The sequence below is a fragment of the Brassica rapa genome, chromosome A09, assembly GCF_000309985.2.
Source record: "Brassica rapa cultivar Chiifu-401-42 chromosome A09, CAAS_Brap_v3.01, whole genome shotgun sequence".
NCBI classification, from domain to species: domain Eukaryota; kingdom Viridiplantae; phylum Streptophyta; class Magnoliopsida; order Brassicales; family Brassicaceae; genus Brassica; species Brassica rapa.
The window spans coordinates 25,830,842-25,852,737 of NC_024803.2; the positions used below are offsets into that span (position 1 = coordinate 25,830,842).

At 31.8% G+C, this 21,896-nt stretch overlaps 1 protein-coding gene across 3 annotated transcripts; it reads right to left on the reverse strand.

The window, feature by feature from the left end:
- Positions 1-1,399: 1,399 nt before the first annotated feature.
- On the reverse strand, positions 1,400-21,731 carry LOC103840206 (protein indeterminate-domain 6, chloroplastic). Of its 3 annotated transcripts, none has more exons than XM_009116688.3 (4): positions 4,930-21,731; positions 4,646-4,807; positions 3,255-3,651; positions 1,400-2,445 (listed from the first exon to the last, which is right to left on the reverse strand). In XM_009116688.3, exons 2-4 carry the CDS (start codon positions 4,794-4,796, stop codon positions 1,551-1,553), a joined length of 1,443 nt encoding a protein of 480 aa, XP_009114936.2. In that variant the 5' UTR covers positions 4,797-4,807; positions 4,930-21,731; the 3' UTR covers positions 1,400-1,550. The 3 variants fall into 3 exon arrangements, with proteins under 3 accessions (XP_009114936.2, XP_033135849.1, XP_009114937.2); XM_033279958.1 differs by having other exon boundaries at positions 4,646-4,810; XM_009116689.3 differs by having other exon boundaries at positions 4,646-4,815.
- Positions 21,732-21,896: the final 165 nt, after the last annotated feature.

A 21,896-nucleotide genomic window follows, 5' to 3' on the forward strand; every position in this document is an offset into this window, starting at 1 on the left:
CATAAATGAACTCTTCAAATTGTTATAATTTGATTGACCGATGATTTGAGGATTTTATTTATTATAATTATATCTAAAATGAGAAGATAATTCAATTACCACTTTCCAAATAATGTACATAATTTTAGAAATAATTATTTATGGTAATTAATTGTTGAAACTATGAAAGAGTAATAATGTGATCAATTTTTTTATATATTTATAAATTACATAAAATAAGAAAAAAAAATGTTTATTTTAATTGATATAATAATTTTATATACGTATAGAAAGCCTTATATTTGTATATAAAGTATCATAATAACTTTTAATGGCTAATAAATTCCATGCATGCTTTATAAATCATTTATTAAATTATAAATAAATTTATAAAATTATTTATATTGGCTTATCATATGTTTTAAATTATAATAAGAGGTTCTATATGTTCTTTGGAAAGTTGAGCTATATCATCATTTTTTTTTTCTTCAGCTCTTTTCCTATTGTACATGTTATTTTCTGATTTGACATGAGCAAGTTGCAAAGTAACTTATGAATAGTTTAAATATAAGTTACCTTATTTATTTTAAACATTTCTTGCCCAAGTTATTATCACATTTATTGAAATTTTAAATGCCATTTTACCTTAATGTTTCTAAATTCTTAATTCGTTTGTAATGACTTACCTTATTACAATATAAAATCCCTCTTTGAAATTTCCTTCTTAAACACACAAATTATTTTGGGACGTTGCAATTATACATATACACAATAACTGTCTCTTGATACTGAAGTTACTTTGTTCCCTCTCGTCCATGTCAAATATTGAGTACTAGCTTTTCTCCATGACTGATGCTTTTTTGCAAAGACGGTGGTATTAATATGTAAAATCCGTTACTTCTAAAACTATACACTATTTATTCTATATTTTGAATTTTGTTATGTCCGCACAGGGTGCGGACCGGTCACCTAGTTTGGTATTAAATATTCAGAATACATAGATTATTATATCTTTAATTTTCTCATCTCATTTTGGGTTTGGTAGAGGCAATAGGTCTGGATTTTTTTGCGACGTGTAAAATTCAAAGGAAAATTTAAAAAAACAAATACAAATATGTCAACATGTTTAAATTTAAGGAAATATGTTTATGATAACATCTTATATCATTTCAGATATGTTCGAATTAATTTCGGATATCAAGTATTATCTTATCATGTTAAGATATTTAATATCCTCTAAGTCAATACTCATTCGAATATTTTAATAGATAGGATCAGGAAAATTTTGGGTATTTTAGATCAAATCTCTGGTATGGATTTTGGATCTGGAAATTATGTCCAGTCTTAAACCCACATCCACAGTTAAGAATCCATAAAGAACCTCACTTCGAGACATGACAACATTAAAATTAAAAACAACTTGACGAAATTAACTGAAAATCCCCAACTTAAATCCTTACTAAAGAGAAGATACTTATCCACTGCAATAGTTGACAAAAGCAAACCAAAAAAAACTTAAAAATAATGTCTCCAATGAAAGCCAACAAAATATATTCACATAAAATCTCATCTCAGGGGTTTCCAAATGGACGATTCGGATACGCAAACTTCATCTGAGTGTCCAAAGGTGCTGGATTACGATCACCACGACCTTTGCTCACACTTCCTCCGTTAACACCAAGAGTCAACACATCAGAGCCTCCCATGCTAAGGTTGTTCCCGAAATGAGGGCCGAAAATGTTACTAGCGGACCAGCCTTGTTGATTTGTTGTCATAGCAAGAGAGTTCATCCGACCCTGAAGGTTTCCCTTATCATTATCTCCAAAGCCATTAACGACCACACCTGACGAAGATGAAGGAGTTAATCCTCTTTGCCAAACAGAAGGATCGTTGATGTCAGCACCATGGGCGAAAAGAGTCTGATTAGAGGTCTTGGTGTTGTTCTGAAAATATCCATGGTTAGTGTTGTTGTTGTTATTGTTGATCCTAGCACCGAGGCTAATCAAATCATGCTGGCTCCTGAGACTCTGATCGTTGTGCGCCAACGATGCTTGGTTCGAAGGGCATTGCATGGGGAAATTGGTTGGGCCGGGATTAGGGTTGGTGGGGTGAGGAACGAAGCCTTCAAACTTATTGGAAGATGAACGGTTCAGATTGTAACCAGTGTTTGAGTTGTTACCGAATTGGTTATGCGAGAGAGCAGAAGCAGCACCGCGGTAAAAACCATGTCTGCCAAGAGCAGAAGCAGCACCGCCGTAAAAGTCTTGCCTGCCAAGAGCAGAAGCAGCACAGGCGTAAAAGTCTTGTAGTCTGCCAAGAGCAGAAGCAGCACCGCCGTAAAAGTCTTGTCTTCCATCACTTCCACCAGCGGCTGCTGCCATATTCGTGATGCTCCCAGTAGGATTTCTTCCTGACTCTTGATTCAATGCATCACATAATGCCTTGTGGGCATTGTAATTTTCTCTTCTGCAATACACCCCCAAAAGTGTGATTAAGACAAAGTCAATATTGCAATATATGCATATATCCACAAAATATATAAAAAGATTATTTAACCAAAATAAATAAAATTTAAAATGTTTGTCAACTATTCATACCATACCAAGGTTCTAAAAATCGGTCTAGGCGGCGTCTAGGCCCCCGCCTAGGCGGCAACGCGGTCCTATCCGAAACGATTTTCTTAAAATCCGATTTATACCGATTTATATGATTCAAATTGGTTTAAACTATTCTAAATCGATTAAAATTGGTTTAAATCGATTTAAATTTGTCTAATATTGTTACAAATCTACAAATTTGTCTAATTTCTTATGTTTTGTATATCTAATTTTCATAATTTTTCATAATAATTTTATAATTGAACATAAAAACTAAAATATGGCATATAAATAAAATAAATCAATAATTTGCTAAAGCCTAGGTCCCGAATAATCCGCCTAGTTGCTAGTCTTCTATAAAGCGCACTGCCTAGCGAATTTTAGAACATTGACTCATACTGACCACAATATTCATTTTCTAGCTGAAGCCTAGAGTACTAGACCTTAAAAATCTAGAGTGACGTGTAAAATTCGAATTAAAAATATTCGATCAATATCGTACCGCTACGGTACGGACAGACTATAAGATCTATTGGACTAACCAACACGTTTCTCTTGTTACATATCTTTTTGTAACACTATAGTATTTTATTAATCGATTCTCATTTGCTATGATCTGTAATATGAATAAAATTATTGGATGGAAATTATCAAAAAGAAAAAAAAGGTATAGTTTACCTAGAAAAGGTGGTACCACAGTCACATCGATGCACTTTGATACCACAAATCTTAGAGTGAGTTTTCCAATCAGATTGAAGAGCATAACTCTTAGGACATTTGTCGCATTTCCACTGCTTCTCACCGTGCTTCCGGTAATAATGCTTCTTGATTCCTGTGAAGTCTCGGAGAGCATGTGACGGGTCATGGTGGACGCACGTGGGCTCCGGACAAATGTATACCTTCCTCCTCGCTTCTTTTTCCGACTTTTGTTTCGGCTTCCATGGAAGGTTGTGTACTCTCCCGTGAAGCTGTAGATTCTGTTCCCGGTTAAATCCTCTGTTGCACACTTCACATAGGAATCTGTTCGTCGCCATGATCGTCTTTGGAGATAACGCTATCACTTCAGCATCTGGATCTGTTCAATTAAAAGTAAGATATTGAGCAATACAACAAAAACCATTAGTCAAGAGGCAATTTTACACAAGTTAATTGAACAGACTAATCTTCTAGTAAAATACAAGTTACTAAATAACTTAATGTAATCATATAGAATGATGATAATTTTAGTTCTTCATTGTCTTGTTTTATTAATAATGGAAGTTTGAGCTTTAAATCAATAATCTCCCATAAGCATAAAATCCTCTACAGAAATCGGTTTTTTTTTTATTTATAAAAATCTAATCAAGAAAATAAACCATCTATAGCTAATGTGGTTTGAACTTCTAACACAAAGGAACTATCACTCATTCACTATCAATAGTGTTTGGAAGCGGATTAAACCCGTCCATTGTCCCTTGCTATTACAAGTTGAGTATTTTTTCGACTCAAAAATTTGACTTGTTTGAACCGCAAGGAAAAATTATTACACTACACAAGCTCAATGACCCGTGGAACCCAAGTGTAATATTAATAACAATAAAATTAATATTTTATATTTAATATATAATTTTTATAAATAATATTCTGTAACTAAAATTATATATAAGTTGTAATTTATATTTATATTAAATTTATAAAAATATCTTTTTTTTTCTAGTTGGCAGATACTGCAATTTAAATTCAACCGATATGCATTCTTCTCGCTAAAATAACTTAACATGCACTTGCATTTAAATATTTAAAATTGGTCGATCAGCATCCGCTTTACAGCAGATCAAATGGGACAGATCGTGCGGCTATGATTAAAAGTTCCAGCTCTAATTACCAGTACATTAAGAACACATTGATTTAACTTTTAACGACTAGGAATGATAACACATAAAACTGAATGAAATATAGAGTTCGTATCTTTTTTATTTCCTCCTGTAAAGAAAATTCTTCATTGATGCTAATTGATTTCTTTTGAATTTTGAAACATACCCACACACATATGTTTGTGTATAACAATAAACATAATAAAAGGTACTCACTTCGGTTTCCAGGTTGGTTTCTTTGTTTTCTGAGTGATGGTGAAACAAAGGTGTTACGTTTTTGAGTCATCGTCATCTCCATCTCTTTTTGGTTAAAGTTGTTTGCTCCGGTGGCGATGAGGGGGATAGACTGAGAGTACGATGAAGACATCTTCTCTAGATCTGCTTTGCTTATTCGACACAAACATTACCAAAACAAATATCAATCCAAAGGTATTGAGATGATGATGATGAAGAAGCGCACCATATGTAAAAATATACCATAAATATACAAATAAACATACCTCAAAGGAAAAGAAAACTTATCTCTCTGTTTTTCTCTCTTTATCTTGCTTTGTTGGTATTTTCTTTTAATGATTGGGGTTAAGTCCTGTAAGAATCTCAAAATATATATTGCTACAGTGCATTTAGCTAATAAGGAAATAAATCTAATTCTTTTTTGGAAAAACACTAGTCAAATTCGGATACGTTTCTACTGTGTAACGTACGTTTAAAAAGTTTACCGTATAATAGTAGGACTAACTCTATTACAATTCTAATCATAGTTAATTATCTTTCGTAAAATTCTTCTTTTCAAATATGCTGCATTGATATTAAATTAAACTTCATAAATTATTAAAATATTTGAAAAAGAGTTGACTATTAATATCGAAAGGAAAATTAAAAATACCAGAACATAAGTTTTGGAGTTACAGTCCAATATCAACTTGAAATGTCGAAGCCCATGAAGAGAAAAGTCAAGATTGAACACTGTCAATCAATTTGTGTGCCATATATAGCTTTCATTCAACGAGACATAAGATGATAGTGAGAGAGCATTGTAGTAACATACATGGTAATGAGTGGGAACAATAAAGAACCAAAACATTTTTAAGGCCGATTTTCTGATCTTATGGCTTTAAATTTGTTCATTAGAACTGCATCAACTTGTCTGAACAAAGATCTAGGGTTCTGAAAATGTTGCGATGCAATCTTTGATTTCTCATTCCATAGATTATAGACAGTGCACTGACATACCAAAATAATGAGCATTGTCGAGTATGTTTCACCTTGAATAGACTCCAAAAAACAGAGTGTCGCATTCCAAGTAGTTGAAGGAGGATGGTACCCGCATCGTAAATAGATTGTGCTCCAAAGATCAGAGGAGTAAGTGCAAAAAAAACATATGTAGTCCCTTGATTCATTTTCTGAATTTCATAAGAGGTAAAGCGGTTCAATGTTCTAACCCCAACTAATGTGATCTCTATTAGGGTATTTATCTAATTTAAATATCGAGCATATAAAATTATGTTTAGGAATGCCCCTACTACACCAAATGTCCTTCGACCAAGACCCTAAAGGAGACAAAAGCCAAATAAGGTCATAGACCTCCCCTATGGAGGAAATGTTTAATAACCCTCAAGAATAATAAGGACGTGGATGAAGCCAAATAATGGTGTTGATGAGAGGCCTAAGTTATAATTGGTAAATAAATATGGATAAATCAATGGAATGAATTCGACACGCAAAAATAGTGCATTGGGTTGAATGGCCTTAAAAGTGTTAAATGTTGCAGAAAATTCATTAAGCACATGGAAGCCAAAAACATAAATAGAAGTGTTCGAGAATGAGAAGTCGAAGTCCAAGGAACAAAGAACAAAAAACTTATAAAAGTAGTTTTTTCGGGGTACATGGTAAATTGGTCAGAGTATCGGTTACATTGGTCAAGAAATTACTTCCTCGATAGTTTGAAAAATATTTTAGTATGCTAGAATGGAAACACCGCAAGTGACGTTGGCAGAATAACCGGATAACATGTGATAAAAAGTTAAATCTACTTGGATTTGCTTGAATTTGAAGTTGAGTTTTGAAAGAAGTAATAATACGAGAAGATTCTTCAAAAAATATAGATGGTCGAAAATGCTCGCGGTTTAGCTTAATCCCAGAATATAAAAAAATCAAGTTGCACGGAATATTTCTTTTGGCTATGATTCCTGCTTCCTAAGCAGAAGCGAAATCAGAAGCATCTGGAATCGCTTGGAATCGTGATTCTAGAAAAGCTGAATATGGAAACGCATGGGAACCAGTGATTCCACTACAAAAAGGCAGGTGAATTTTGATAGAAAATTTCGTCAGAACTATCTCGCCAAAAAAAAATTCATCAAAAATTATGACAGTTTTCCAACGGATTCTGATGGACATATTTCCGACTAAAATTTCGTCAGATATAATTCTGAGGAAATAATTCGTCTGAAATTACTTCAGACAAAACAGACGTTGTCAGAAAGATTGGTGCTCGGAATTTCCAACAAAAAATCTCGGTCAGAAATATCAGACGAACTTTTTCGCTGGAATATTTTGACGAAGCAAATCGGTCGGAAGTTTTGGACAAATTCCGTCGTAAATATCTGACCAACTTTTCTGTCGAAAATTTCCGACAGATAGTTTCGGTTCAAATTCCACTGATTCTTGTTTCATCGAAATGTTTTAAATTTATTTATATAATTAACTTTTAATTAATACAGATATTTTTATTATTTAATAAATAATTTAAAATATATAAATTCAAAAATATATAAATAAAGTTTTACAAAACGAAAAAAAACATTTAAAAGTTCTTAACTTAAAAAAAAAACAACAACTCAGGAGGAAACAACCTCTTTATTTTGTTCATTAGCTCCTGGTTCAGCCTCTGAGTTTTTGCCACAACCGATCTTTGTTCCGCCGCTGCAGCTTTATGTTCCACCATTTCAGCAAGAATTGTAGCGTTTTGTGTCTCCAAGGCTTCAATCCAGTCATCTTTGTTCTTTAACTGCTCCATAATCACGAGATCGGCATACATCGCTTGTGAAGAAGAAGGACAAGAGGAAGCTCGACAACTCAACTGGACCAGGGAATTTTTCTTTCTTAGAACAGCCTGAAAAATCTTAAAAAAATATGAATGAAACTAAAATATTAAAGAAATTACTAATCTAAAAATTACCTTTTCTACCATTTCGTTTATTCGAACTTGTCACAAGTTGATGGAAGCCGAAGAATCAACATCAGAGATGATCTGGGAAGCACGGACTTGTTCCACCCGAGTTTCCATGAACTCTATGATATCCTTCATAATAGAATCTTGAATTTTTCCCGTCTTCTTGTTGGTGTACGTCCCCTTCATTATATTGATATAATTGAAGGGATTACCTTCATTTTTTTTAATCTAAAAAAGAAAATTAATAAATAAATAAAAACAATTTTAAATAATTAAAGAAAATATACAACTCCAAGTTGATCGTCGTAATAAGATATACTGCATGCACCTAAGTTCTTGACATAAAGATATTTTCCGCCACAGTCGCTTTGGTGGTCCTTGGAATTAAAGGCAGCTGACTTATCTTTAGACTCATGTTTAGACTAATGCGCCTGCAAATCAAACCAGACCGTCCCGTTTATAGATTTCGGTGTCTTTCCCTACGACACAGCTTCTTCCACTTATAGATATTCTTCCCATAAGTTCTCATGGCATTTTGGTGAAAAGTTACACCGACTACTTTCGTATCTCCGGATTCCCAAGTTAATTATTGATGACAAACGAAAAACACATAAATAGTAGAAATATAACAGAAAAAATTAAATAAAATGTTTAAAAAATATTTAAGAAATACCTCAAATTGACGGAAAACTTGATTTCAGATTTCGGGAACTTGCTGTAATATGGATATCCGTGACTGAGAATGGAGTACATCATCATGTTAATGGCGCTCTTGCTAATGCCATTGTCTGACTTGTTGAACCTACCAAAAAAAAAAAGAATAAGAAAAACTACAATGAAACAAAACATACAATAAGAACTAAGAATGTAGTGTGTCGTTTTAGGTGAGGATGGAGTGGAAATGCTCTCGACCTGATTGTTGAATTAATTGTTCAACAGTCATGGTATCCGGCTCATGTGGAAAAATTGGAGCAGGAACAACTGGAAATAATTTTTCTTTTTGGAGGATATCAAACCACAGGAAATGCTCGCCAGACAACTTCTAATTCGTGGTATGGAACGGGGTAGCCTCGCCGTGTTGTCACCACCAGACCTACAATTTTTTTGTTTCGCTAATAATAATAACATATAAAAATTATAAATTAAAACATTCATCTACAAATATGTATTGTTAAATTAATGATGAAAGAAAAAAAATATTTAAGATTCAGAAACTTGAAAATTGTTTATATATATAATAATTATTATAAACTATATAAAGTAACAATTCTTTTAAATATATTTAATAAAAAAGTTTTTATATAAGTTAATGCCATAATTGAATCTCATCTTATCTCATGAAATATCTTTGTCAATTTCATACTTGTCTAACATTCCCACCTCATATTTTCTCTCTTCCACATCACCATCTCTCTTTTCTATCTAATAATTCAATACTCACCCACTAACAATGGTTTGTTGAATTTTATTCAACACCTTACCATGCTTTTTAAATAATTTTATATTCTTATGTTTTTGTAATTACTTATTAACAATTATTGAATGAAATTAAATTTAAATATTTTAGAACTAAATATATGTTTCTACTGTGTAACGTACGTTTAAAAAGTTTACCGTATAATAGTAGGACTAACTCTATTACAATTCTAATCATAGTTAATTATCTTTCGTAAAATTCTTTTTTTCAAATATGCTGCATTGATATTAAATTAAACTTCATAAATTATTAAAACATTTGAAAAAGAGTTGACTATTAATATCGAAAGGAAAATTAAAAATACCAGAACATAAGTTTTGAAGTTACAGTCCAATATCAACTTGAAATGTCGAAGCCCATGAAGAGAGAAGTCAAGATTGAACACTGTCAATCAATTTGTGTGCCATATATAGCTTTCATTCAACGAGACATAAGATGATAGTGAGAGAGCATTGTAGTAACATACATGGTAATGAGTGAGAACAATAAAGAACCAAAACATTTTTAAGGCCGATTTTCTGATCTTATGGCTTCAAATTTGTTCATTAGAACTGCATCAACTTGTCTGAACAAAGATCCAGGGTTCTGAAAATGTTGCGATGCAATCTTTGATTTCTCCTTCCATAGATTATAGACAGTGCACTGACATACCAAAATAATGAGCATTGTCGAGTATGTTTCACCTTGAATAGACTCCAAAAAACAGAGTGTCGCATTCGAACTAGTTGAAGGAGGATGGTACCTGCATCGTAAATAGATTGTGCTCCAAAGATCAGAGGAGTAAGTGCAAAAATAACATATGTAGTCCCTTGATTCATTTTCTGAATTTCATAAGAGGTAAAGCGGTTCAATGTTCTAACCCCAACTAATGTTATCTCTATTAGGGTATTTATCTAATTTAAACATCGAACATATAAAATTATGTTTAGGAATGCCCCTACTACACCAAATGTCCTTCGACCAAGACCCTAAAGGAGACAAAAGCCAAATAAGGTTTAATAACCCTCAACAATAATAAGAACGTGGATGAAGCCAAATAATGGTGTTGATGAGAGGCCTAAGTTATAATTGGTAAATAAATATGGATCAATCAATGGAATGAATTCGACACGCAAAAATAGTGCATTGGGTTGAATGGCCTTAAAAGTGTTAAATGTTGCAGAAAATTCATTAAGCACATGGAAGCCAAAAAGATAATAGAAGTGTTCGAGAATGAGAAGTCGAAGTCCAAAGAACAAAGAACAAAAAACTTATAAAAGTAGTTGTTTTCGGGGTACATGGTAAATTGGTCAGAGTATCGGTTACATTGGTCAAGAAATTACTTCCTCGATAGTTTGAAAAATATTTTAGTATGCTAGAATGGAAACACCGCAAGTGACGTTGGCAGAATAACCGGATAGCATGTGATAAAAAGTTAAATCTACTTGGATTTGCTTGAATTTGAAGTTGAGTTTTGAAAGAAGTAATAATACGAGAAGATTCTTCGAAAAATATAGATGGTCGAAAATGCTCGCGGTATAGCTTAATCCCAGAATATAAAAAAATCAAGTTGCACGAAATATTTCTTTTGGCTATGATTCCTGCTTCCTAAGCAGAAGCGGAATCAGAAGCATCTGGAATCGCTTGGAATCGTGATTCTAGAAAAGCTGAATATGAAAGCGCATGAGAACCAATGATTCCACTACAAAAAGGCAGGTGAATTTTGATAGAAAATTTCGTCAGAACTAGCTCGTCAAAAAAAAATTCATCGAAAATTATGACAGTTTTCCAACGGATTCTGATGGACATATTTCCGACTAAAATTTCGTCAGAAATAATTCTGAGGAAATAATTCGTCTGAAATTACTTCAGACAAAACAGACATTGTCAGAAAGATTGGTGCTCGGAATTTCCAACAAAAAATCTCGGTTAGAAATATCAGACGAACTTTTTCGCTGGAATATTTTGACGAAGCAAATCGGTCGGAAGTTTTGGACAAATTCCGTCGTAAATATCTGACCAACTTTTCTGTCGAAAATTTCCGACAGATAGTTTCGGTTCAAATTCCACTGATTCTTGTATCATCGAAATGTTTTAAATTTATTTATATAATTAATTTTTAATTAATGCAGATATTTTTATTATTTAATAAATAATTAAAAATATATAAATTCGAAAATATATAAATAAAGTTTTACAAAACAAAAAAAACATTTAAAAGTTCTTAAATTAAAAAAAAAACAACAACTCAGGAGGAAACAACCTCTTTATTTTGTTCATTAGCTCCTGGTTCAGCCTCTGAGTTTTTACCACAACCGATCTTTGTTCCGCCGCTGCAGCTTTATGTTCCACCATTTCAGCAAGATTTGTAGCATTTTGTGTCTCCAAGGCTTCAATCCAGTCATCTTTGTTCTTTAACTGCTCCATAATCACGAGATCGGCATACATTGCTTGTGAAGAAGAAGGACAAGAGGAGGCCCGACAACTCAACTGGACCAGGGAATTTTTCTTTCTTAGAACAGCCTGAAAAATCTTAAAAAAATATGAATGAAACTAAAATATTAAAGAAATTACTAATCTAAAAATTACCTTTTCTACCATTTCGTTTATTCGAACTTGTCACAAGTTGATGGAAGCCGAAGAATCATCATCAGAGATGATCTGGAAAGCACGGACTTGTTCCACCCGAGTTTCCATGAACTCTATGATATCCTTCATAATAGAATCTTGAATTTTTCCCGTCTTCTTGTTGGTGTACGTCCCGTTCATTATATTGATATAATTGAAAGGATTACCTTCATTTTTTTTAATTTAAAAAAGAAAATTAATAAATAATTTTTTTTTAAATAATTAAAGAAAATATACAACTCTAAGTTGATCGTCATAATAAGATATACTGCATGCACCTAAGTTCTTGACATAAAGATATTTTCCGCCACAGTCGCTTTGGTGGTCCTTGGAATTAAAGGCAGCTGACTTATCTTTAGACTCATGTTTAGACTAATGCGCCTGCAAATCAAACCAGACCGTCCTGTTTATAGATTTTGGTGTCTTTCCCTACGACACAGCTTCTTCCACTTATAGATATTCTTCCCATAAGTTCTCATGGCATTTTGGTGAAAGGTTACACCGACTACTTTCGTATCTCCGGATTCCCAAGTTAATTATTGATGACAAACGAAAAACACATAAATAGTAGAAATATAACAGAAAAAATTAAATAAAATGTTTAAAAAATATTTAAGAAATACCTCAAATTGACGGAAAACTTGATTTCAGATTTCGGGAACTTGCTGTAATATGGATATCCGTGACTGAGAATGGAGTACATCATCATGTTAATGGCGCTCTTGCTAATGCCATTGTCTGACTTGTTGAACCTACCAAAAAAAAGAATAAGATAAACTACAATGAAACAAAACATACAATAAGAACTAAGAATGTAGTGTGTCGTTTTAGGTGAGGATGGAGTGGAAATGCTCTCGACCTGATTGTTGAATTAATTGTTCAACAGTCATGGTATCCGGTTCATGTGGAAAAATTGGAGCAGGAACAACTGGAAAGAATTTTTCTTTTTGGAGGATGTCAAACCACAGGAAATGCTTGCCATACCACTTCTAATTCATGGTATGGAACGGGGTAGCCTCGCCGTGTTGTCACCACCAGACCTACAATTTTTTTGTTTCGTTAATAATAATAACTTATAAAAATTATAATTAAAACATTCATCTACAAATATGTATTGTTAAATTAATGATGAAAGAAAAAAAATATTTAAGATTCAGAAACTTGAAAATTGTTTATATATAATAATAATTATTATAAACTATATAAAGTAACAATTCTTTTTAATATATTTAATAAAAAAGTTTTTACATAAGTTAATGCTATAATTGAATCTTGAATCTCATCTTATCTCATGAAATATCTTTGTCAATTTCATACTTGTCTAACATTCTCCACCTCATATTTTCTCTCTTCCACATCACCATCTCTCTTTTCTATCTAATAATTCAATACTCACCCACTAACAATGGTTTGTTGAATTTTATTCAACACCTTACCATGCTTTTTAAATAATTTTATTTTCTTATGTTTTTGTAATTACGTATTAACAATTATTGAATGAAATTAAATTTAAATATTTTAGAACTAAATATATGTTTTACATAAATTTAATTTCATTTTGTAAATTTAATAGAAACAAATCAAATATTAAAGATGACAAATAAAGTAAGTCATTATTAAAATAAATAAAATTACGAGAAAATAAAATAAAATACAATACATTAATAAACACACAATATCTTTATATATAAAGTAGGCTTTGTATCCCTCCTGATGATGTCACATTGGATTCCATGTCATAAATTCAGAGGCTGAGAGAGCGGCGACATGTGTCAAGTGCAGGCAAAACTCACCGAAACTAAGTTGAGACGTGGCACATAAATTGCTTTCTTCTTTCGTTAGAATTATATCTACCATAGCCCACTTTCTCGACTGAATTAGAAGCCCATTAACGGCCCTCCTATTCTCCACGACCTTCATCTTCTCTAATCCCTAATTTCCATATCCTCTACGAGAACGGCAACGTCTTCCCATGTTCCTCTATTAAGCTTCTCCATTAACTCCCCCACTCAATTCTCCCGTATCTCTTTCCCTCTACATCAATTTTAGTTACTCCTTTTCCATCTGTAACTGCTTTGCAGATCCAAAATTTGTGATCCTATAAATAGCGATGACATCCTCTCCAAATTCCAATTTTCATCAAACCATTCTATTTTTTCATAAAAATACACAACCTGCAAAAAGAAGCCAAATGGTCATCATCCTCCGCGAAACTTTAAAATGATCTTGCTGAGGTTAAGATTGAGTAATGATCTCTCCACCTCGAAGGAACCACTTGACAGTCGTGGTGGTGCATGTTCGCCACCATATCCAGCGCGTGTCGCGGATCTCAGCAACGGTGGAGAAGAGAATTCCAAGCAAGATGACAGCTGATATCAGAGCCATGGCTAATCTATGTACAACTGGAACTGGGCCTTGGGAGAGGCCGCATCCACATTGGATCGGGAGGACTGCGAGGAGGATGTTGATAGAGATGGCAGCGATAACATAAGATGAAACGGCGGTAAAGAGAAGACAAATGGAGGTTAACTATCTTATGATATTATGTTAAATAGTCTTCCACGCCTGAGTGGCCACTGATCGGTATACTTTTTTTTTATATCAAGAGTAAAAATGAGAGATACTTTAATGTGACGATTGTTGTTTTCTCATCGGCTTTCTCTGTTCGTAGTTAGAAAAATAGAGAGAAAGAAATAATTTCTGCAATGGTGAATACTCTTACCAAGTAAAGATCGTCAGTAGTTGAGTGTAAAGATATTAAGGGATATGTATCCCACATTGGAAAATCAATGGGACATTAAGTAATATATAAAGGGTTAGGGCCAATCCACTAATTGCCAATTGGTTTTGAGTTGGAAGCCCAGGAAACTTATCATGGTATCAGAGCCGGCCCAATACTCTGACCCATTAATCCGGCCCGGACAGTGGCCCGATCATCCCATTAGCTGATGGCCCATAGAAGGCTCAGTTCCGCCGAGATCGCTAGAAAAATAAAGCATGATTTCGGAGGGGGTATGGTGGATTCTGCGAGATTAATGGTTATACGCACCATTATCTCAAGGGAGGGTATTGGAGAGAAGATCCCACATCGGAAATATGAAAGGGACTTGAGTAATATATAAGGGACTTGAGTCAATCTACTAATTGCCAATTGGTTTTGAGTTGGAGGCTCATAATAAACCCGAATCTAACATGGTATCAGAGCTCAGATCCTAATAAGTTAAACTCCTAATTAATATTAACCCTATCCGACCGGATATATAGGTCGTAATTGACTCGCTCGACCGAGTATAACTGTCTTAAAAAGTTTCCGAGATTTCTAGCCGATAATAAAAGAAAATAACATTCTTTGTCATAATTGTGAAATCCAATTTGGTTTTGATTTCTCCTCTGTTTTTATGGGGTTGTTTTGAAACTCTGGTCTGTTTGTGGTTTTTATAGATTGCTTCGTATATTTGAAAAATAATTATAAGCTTCAGAATGGAGACACTCAGTTTTGAAGCGCATATTTTTTTGCTTGATACACTTACATTATTAAGTTATGCCGTTTAATTGATAATCTTGTGCTCATAGTTTACATGAAAGGTCTAGAAGGATATAGTAGGAAGCGATTATTACTATGTTGCTCCTGAATTATCAAAGAGGGATCCATATTTGGACTTTGGAGTGCATGGATTATTCTATACATTTTGCTTTGTGGTGTGCATTTTTTTTACTGGAATATTAAGCGACATATTCTTTGATTGTGTTTTCTTTTGAAGGGCATAATCCATTTAATTGTGTAATTATATATGCTTTTCGATGTTATTGTAGAAATTGAGAATGGGATACTTGGCACTAAACAAACTATAAACTTTCATTCAATACAGAAACACCGAAAATATTATACAACTGAGTTACTTCTTCTGGTTTTAATCTCTAAAGAGGAAAACGAATTTCAAAAACATTTATATGTAGTCTGGTTTATCCTTATTTCCAGATTATTAACGGTTAGATTATGGTTTAGTTCCTAGAGTAAATTATTTGGTATGATGTTGTATGAAACTCAATTGAATTCTCCTATAAATGCAATACTTTTATAGTCTTTATTGATTTATAAAAATATTAATTATTAATCTGTAAACAATTTTAAAAGATGCTAAAATAATTTACAAACATAATTAGTAAAACACTAATAGTTAAAAAAAATCAAAAGATGCTAAAATAATTTACAATCATAATTAGTAAAACACTAATAGTTAAACAAAATTTCACTATAATTTGAAAATATAATATAAACTGAAACAAACATATAGTATAAAACATCATTTGTTGTTAACTAAAAATCTATTATTTATTATTTATGGCATTATTCAAAATATTTCTATAGTACTTTAAAATATACCTTTTTATAATTTTATCACATTATAGTGTATTTTCAATTGATTTATTTTGGAGTAGATTAATTTATTATTACGAGAAAATTAATTAGTGTAACATTAAAATTTGAAACTCCTAGAAATAAATTATTAGTTATCATTACTTTAGATATTCTTCAACTATATCAAAGTGAAATAAAAATCCACAAGAAGAAATGTAAATCATTACATTTTCCTGAATTTCTTTTATTTAAAAAATTTGTGTCCTAGCAAAAAATGAATGTTACTGTTACTTTCAAATCTAACCAACAAAATTTATTAAATTTTAACAGTATGATATTTTAATAAAAATATGTTTATAATTATATATAAAAAATAATTTTAATAATTAAGGCAGTGATGTTTCTTCAGTTTCTTTAATTTTTTTTATCATATTGTGAAGTGTTACCCATTTTTTGTTTACAAAACTCAATTTAAAATATCATAAATTTCATGCTACAATAGAAACTTTTTCTCATCTATATAAATAAATTAAAAAATATTCTAAATATTGAAACTATTCAAAAAATTATTTTAAATATAATAATAAATACAATATAATGTATAATGAAGTAATATATATTATATATATATATATATATATAATTTAGTAATTAAGTCACTTAAACTTAGCACAAACAAACTAAAATAATTTTATTCATTGACAAAGAACTACAAAGTATTCAATTATAACTGTAAGAATGAAGAAACTAATAGAAAAATAACAAAAAAAAACTAAACTATTTACATTAAAATAAACAAAGACGTAGATATCTACATCAAAGATATCAGATTTACACCTATGAAACAACCTTAAACGAATTAAAATGTTTTTGAAACATAATTTTATAGTTATATATTTAAGTGTTAATTTAGAATATAAACAATTAGATTTATACTTTCGCTATTTTACTCGGTTCTTAAATATTATTTCTAGCCTAACATATACTGTAACGAAATGCAATCATGTTGACCCAATCCATTCATACAAATAATAATTATGAGAACCACGAACTTATTCTTAAGAACTTAAAATATAGTAAGCCACAATTAACCAACCAATTTTGGACTCAAAATTATCAAAAAACATACAAGGAGAGCACCACATACACCTCATTCACTCAATATAATATTTTATACATCATAATCTAAAAATATAGCCACAAACATCGAACTCAAATATAAATAATCTTAACATACATAATCCTTCAACACCCTAACATTCTCAAAAGCCATAAACATTATTATATACTTTTCTGATCAAAAGTTTACAAAACACACACACAAACGAAATATACAATTACATCACATGTAAAGCACAAAGAAAAATCTAAAAAAGCATGAATTACTTTAGAGATGACTTGAAGTTTTGAATCATATTCGCAAAAAACCTTTAATAAGTTAGTTTAATGAAAAACATTATAAAACTAAACATTTTAAATTAAAATAAATATTGAAAATATAATGTTTTTTTATCAAAGAATAGTGAAGGTAATTCAAAACAAACAAAAAAATAATTATAATGATCTCATCATTCTTTCATTATTTGTTCGTTTATAATATTTTTTAATCTATAATAATTTTTAAATACTTCATAAATTAACATAAAATAACTTTTATTATAACTTTCCGCCCGTAGGGCGGGCCGGCCCTAGTAAATAATAAAACACACATAGTTTAATTAGTACAATAAATTTAACTCACAAACTAAAAAATCTCTTCAACCACAGAACATTTCAAATTTGTCCCATATGTGTTTGACTAGATCTTCTTGCAATTCATGATGTACACTGGAATTACGCAAATCCGATATAGCACGTACATGATTTGCAAATGCAGGTAGCACTTCAGTCGAGAATGGTTGTTGTACATTAGACCCATTTGCCTCTGATTGATCATAGTCGTGAGCATATGTATCTCATTCATCTTCACCAAGCATATTATGCAATATGGTACATGACCTCATTTGATAGCAAAATCGGAAATGTTCCACATGCAAGCTGGTTCATGAATGATTTTCTAATATATTTTGTATTAACGTATTAAATGTTTTCCGATATTTATTAGTAATAAATAATAAATTAGTAATAAATAATAAATTAAAAATCACATATCATAATCAGTTTATACAATATATAAATAAAATATAAAACAATTTATAAAACACTGTGATATAATAAACGATTAAAATAACAAAAATATAATTATTCATAGTAATAAATAAAATTGTTATGTTTTAAATTTTTATACTAACAATTAGATAATACATTTTAAGTTATATATATATATATATATATATTATACCATTTTAGTACAAAGAAATTTTAAAGTGAAAAAAAATATACAAACGGTCACATGTCAAACTCTAGGAATAAACAGTAACAGCGCATGATATTTTTTTAACAAATTTATTTTAATAGAAATTATAATTCCAAATTTTTTTAAGTTATTTTATTTATTTTAAGGGGTGCTAAATTTTTGGAATTAGAAAGATTTATGAGCAAACCCTTTTATTTTAGTATGAATAATTGAAATTTAAATCATAATATTTTATTAAAATTTTAGTTTTACTTTTTGTTATAATTGCATAGTTTACTTTTCAATCTAAATTTATGAACAGAATGTGCAACTTTGTTTTGTGATATACATTTTTCGTTTGTGAAAAATAATTTAAAATATATACTACAATGCTTTATGGACTAAGAGCAGACAAATATATGACTTTAAAATTATAAAATTATCTGCAAAAATGGTAGAAGAAGTAAATGAAGGAGAAGACCATACATGTTGACGATAACATTATTTTGTTCAAAAAAAACAATAAACGTTTGAAAATATGGTTAATGTTAAGAATATTTACAATTAACAATATAGAACAAAAGTTTACGTATATAAATATGAAAACAAATACCTGCGCGCTTGTGCGAATCAATGTCGAGTTGATTTTAAGTTGGAACCCATAATAAATTTGATTCTAACATGGTATCAAAACCAGATCCTAAATAGACTATACCTCTAATTACTGTAACCCTTATATATTACTCAAGGAGAGAGTTACATTGGAAGACATATTCTGTCTTTTCTTTACTCACAAAGACATTGTGTCTTTAACACACTTTATATGTAGGGTCCTCCCATTTTGAGACGAAAATACTCTTTCTTGAATCTAACGAGAAATCTATTTGTTTTAAAAAAATAAACCAAACATAACTTGGTTTCTGGTTGTTTGCAATAAATGAACATTAACTTCACAAACCATCTATTGGTGGATATATGTTTTTGTAGACAAAAATCATGTGGATGTGTTTATGGTGGACAAATTGTTGTGGATAGGCAAATTAGGTCAGAGTTTAGATTTATTGTGGATACATTATCGTGTACATCGTATATTGGATTTACGAGCCTAAGTATCATGTACAAAATATTGGACAAATTGATATGGAAAAATGTTCTCCCAACACAATGTGCCTCTAAAGGTAATTGGTAACATAGAATGTGTTTTAGGGGGTAAAATTTTCATGATTTTGATTATTTTGTTTCTTAAGTGCAGATGGTTGAGATGTGTTTGGTGATATGTAGAGAATGAGTCTGTGGTTCTGGGGGTAAATGGAAGTTCGTTGTGGACAAAAAAGATGCGTGGACGGAGATGTGTGGATGAGAGATGCGTGGACGGGAGACGCGTGGACATGAGATGCGTGGACGGGAGACGCGTGGAGCCACTTACACCACCACTGTAACTACCCTCACGTCTTACACCACAGCCTCCATAACCACCACCGCCTCCACTGCGGCATCCATCGCTTCCTCCACCGTATCCACCACCACTGTATCCACCACCATCTCCTCCACTTGAGTAGCCACCTCCACCAACCACCACCATTGTATCCACACTCACGCCTTCCACCATCACCTCCATAACCACCACCGCCTTCATTGCGGTATCCATCACAACCTCCATCGTTTTTACAAGACTAAGTTTCGTTCATAGGAGAGATTGAGATCGAGGAATAGAGATCGAGATTCTGAGATTGAGAAATAGAGATTGAGATTCCGAGATCGAGATAAAAAGATCGAGAAAAGGCAAAAGTGAAAAAGAGTATTAGTGACAGTTTCAGATGGAGAAGGTTAGGGTTCAATCTCTCTAACCTCTTATGTCTGAGTTCAACATATGGATCTAGAAAATGTCAGGGGAGAAAGGATTTTCACGATTTTGTATAAAGTGAAGAGATAAGGTTTGATTATTAGTTAGAGAAAAAAAAATTGTATTTTAAAAAAAAAGTAAAAAAGCAGATCAGTTTGGTTAGTTAGAAGAAAAGGTAACGAGAGACATCATCTCTCTTAGCTTAGTTGGAGGTTATCCTGGTAAATTTGCAATGAGAAAGTGTGTTAAAGATTCAATGTGTCTTTTAGTAAAATTAGAAACTCAAATTGTGTTTCCAAGCGTAAATTTGTTCCTTACATATTTTCAATATGGGATCTTCTCTCAACACTCTCACTCGAGATAATGGTGCATATAACTATTAATCTCGCAGAATCCATCATACCCCCTCCGAAACAATGTTTTTCTAGCAATCTCGTAGGAACTGAACCTTCCATCAGTTAGTGGGTTGATCGGACCACTGTCCCGGCCGGATTAATTGATTAGGCTATTGACATGTCTCTGATACCATAACAAATTTCCTGAGCTTTCAACTTAAAACCAATTGACGATAAGTAGATTGACACAAATCTCTTATAAATTACTCAAGTCCCTTTCATATTTTCAACGTGAGATCTTCTCTCCAACGTAAAGCAAGAACACATCACTCTATGTATATGTAAACCTAATACGAGAGGATGTCTAACATACCAGCTTCAAACTTCCAGCTCAGCTACTTATCCATGTCACTTCTTCCTGAAGCCTCCAAGTTCTAACTTCTAAGACATTTTTTTCTGAAATAACAATGTCGAAGCTTATCAGTTATCTTCAGTGGCTTTTTCAAAGCTGAGAATAGCAGAAAGACCAGAGAAACTATTATGGAGACAATAACAAGATCACAGAAAATCTCAGACAAATAAATAGAACACATGAACCAATGTTGTTTCTTAGGATTTGTTGACTCTGAATTGAACACTGGGTCCCCTGATTTCTTCCGGCATTGAGGCTGGAATGTGTACAGCACCGTCGTTTGTAAATGCTTTAGCATCTACTTCTTCATACTTATCATCTCAAAAGTCTTCCATACTTTCAAAAAAGCAGCTAGTGCTCGTGGCAATTCTTCTTCGTCTTTTGCCATTATTTCTAAAAAGACAAGTCACATATTTAGTTTATAAAGGTAATCATAGATTATGGTTTATATTTTCCACAACTGATATTTGCAAGTCACATGTCTAGTTTATAAAGGCATCAAACAGTGGCATATAAAACAATTATAATCATAGTATTGTTATTATTTTTTGGTTTTAGATCCTTTGAATCTAAAATCTTATAAAAACATAGATTATGGTTTAAATCTTCCACAAATGATATTTACAAAACCTTTTAATTCAAATAAAAGATTTCTACTGAACCAAAAAAAACAAATCTAACAGAAAAAATTACAAATAAATTTATTTCTTCCAACATAATCATACTTAAAAAGGAAAGAAGATAACCAATAATCTATACACATAAAAAAATGTTGGTCTCTCTCTAGAGTGAGACACGTCATTAAGTAAAATAAAGAGAGTTTGCCACGTGTTTTCTTTTCATGGACCTCACGAAAAATATTTTGACTTTAGCTTTTTACTCAACAAAAAATTGAACCTAATACAATGGTTCCGACTGGTGACCTT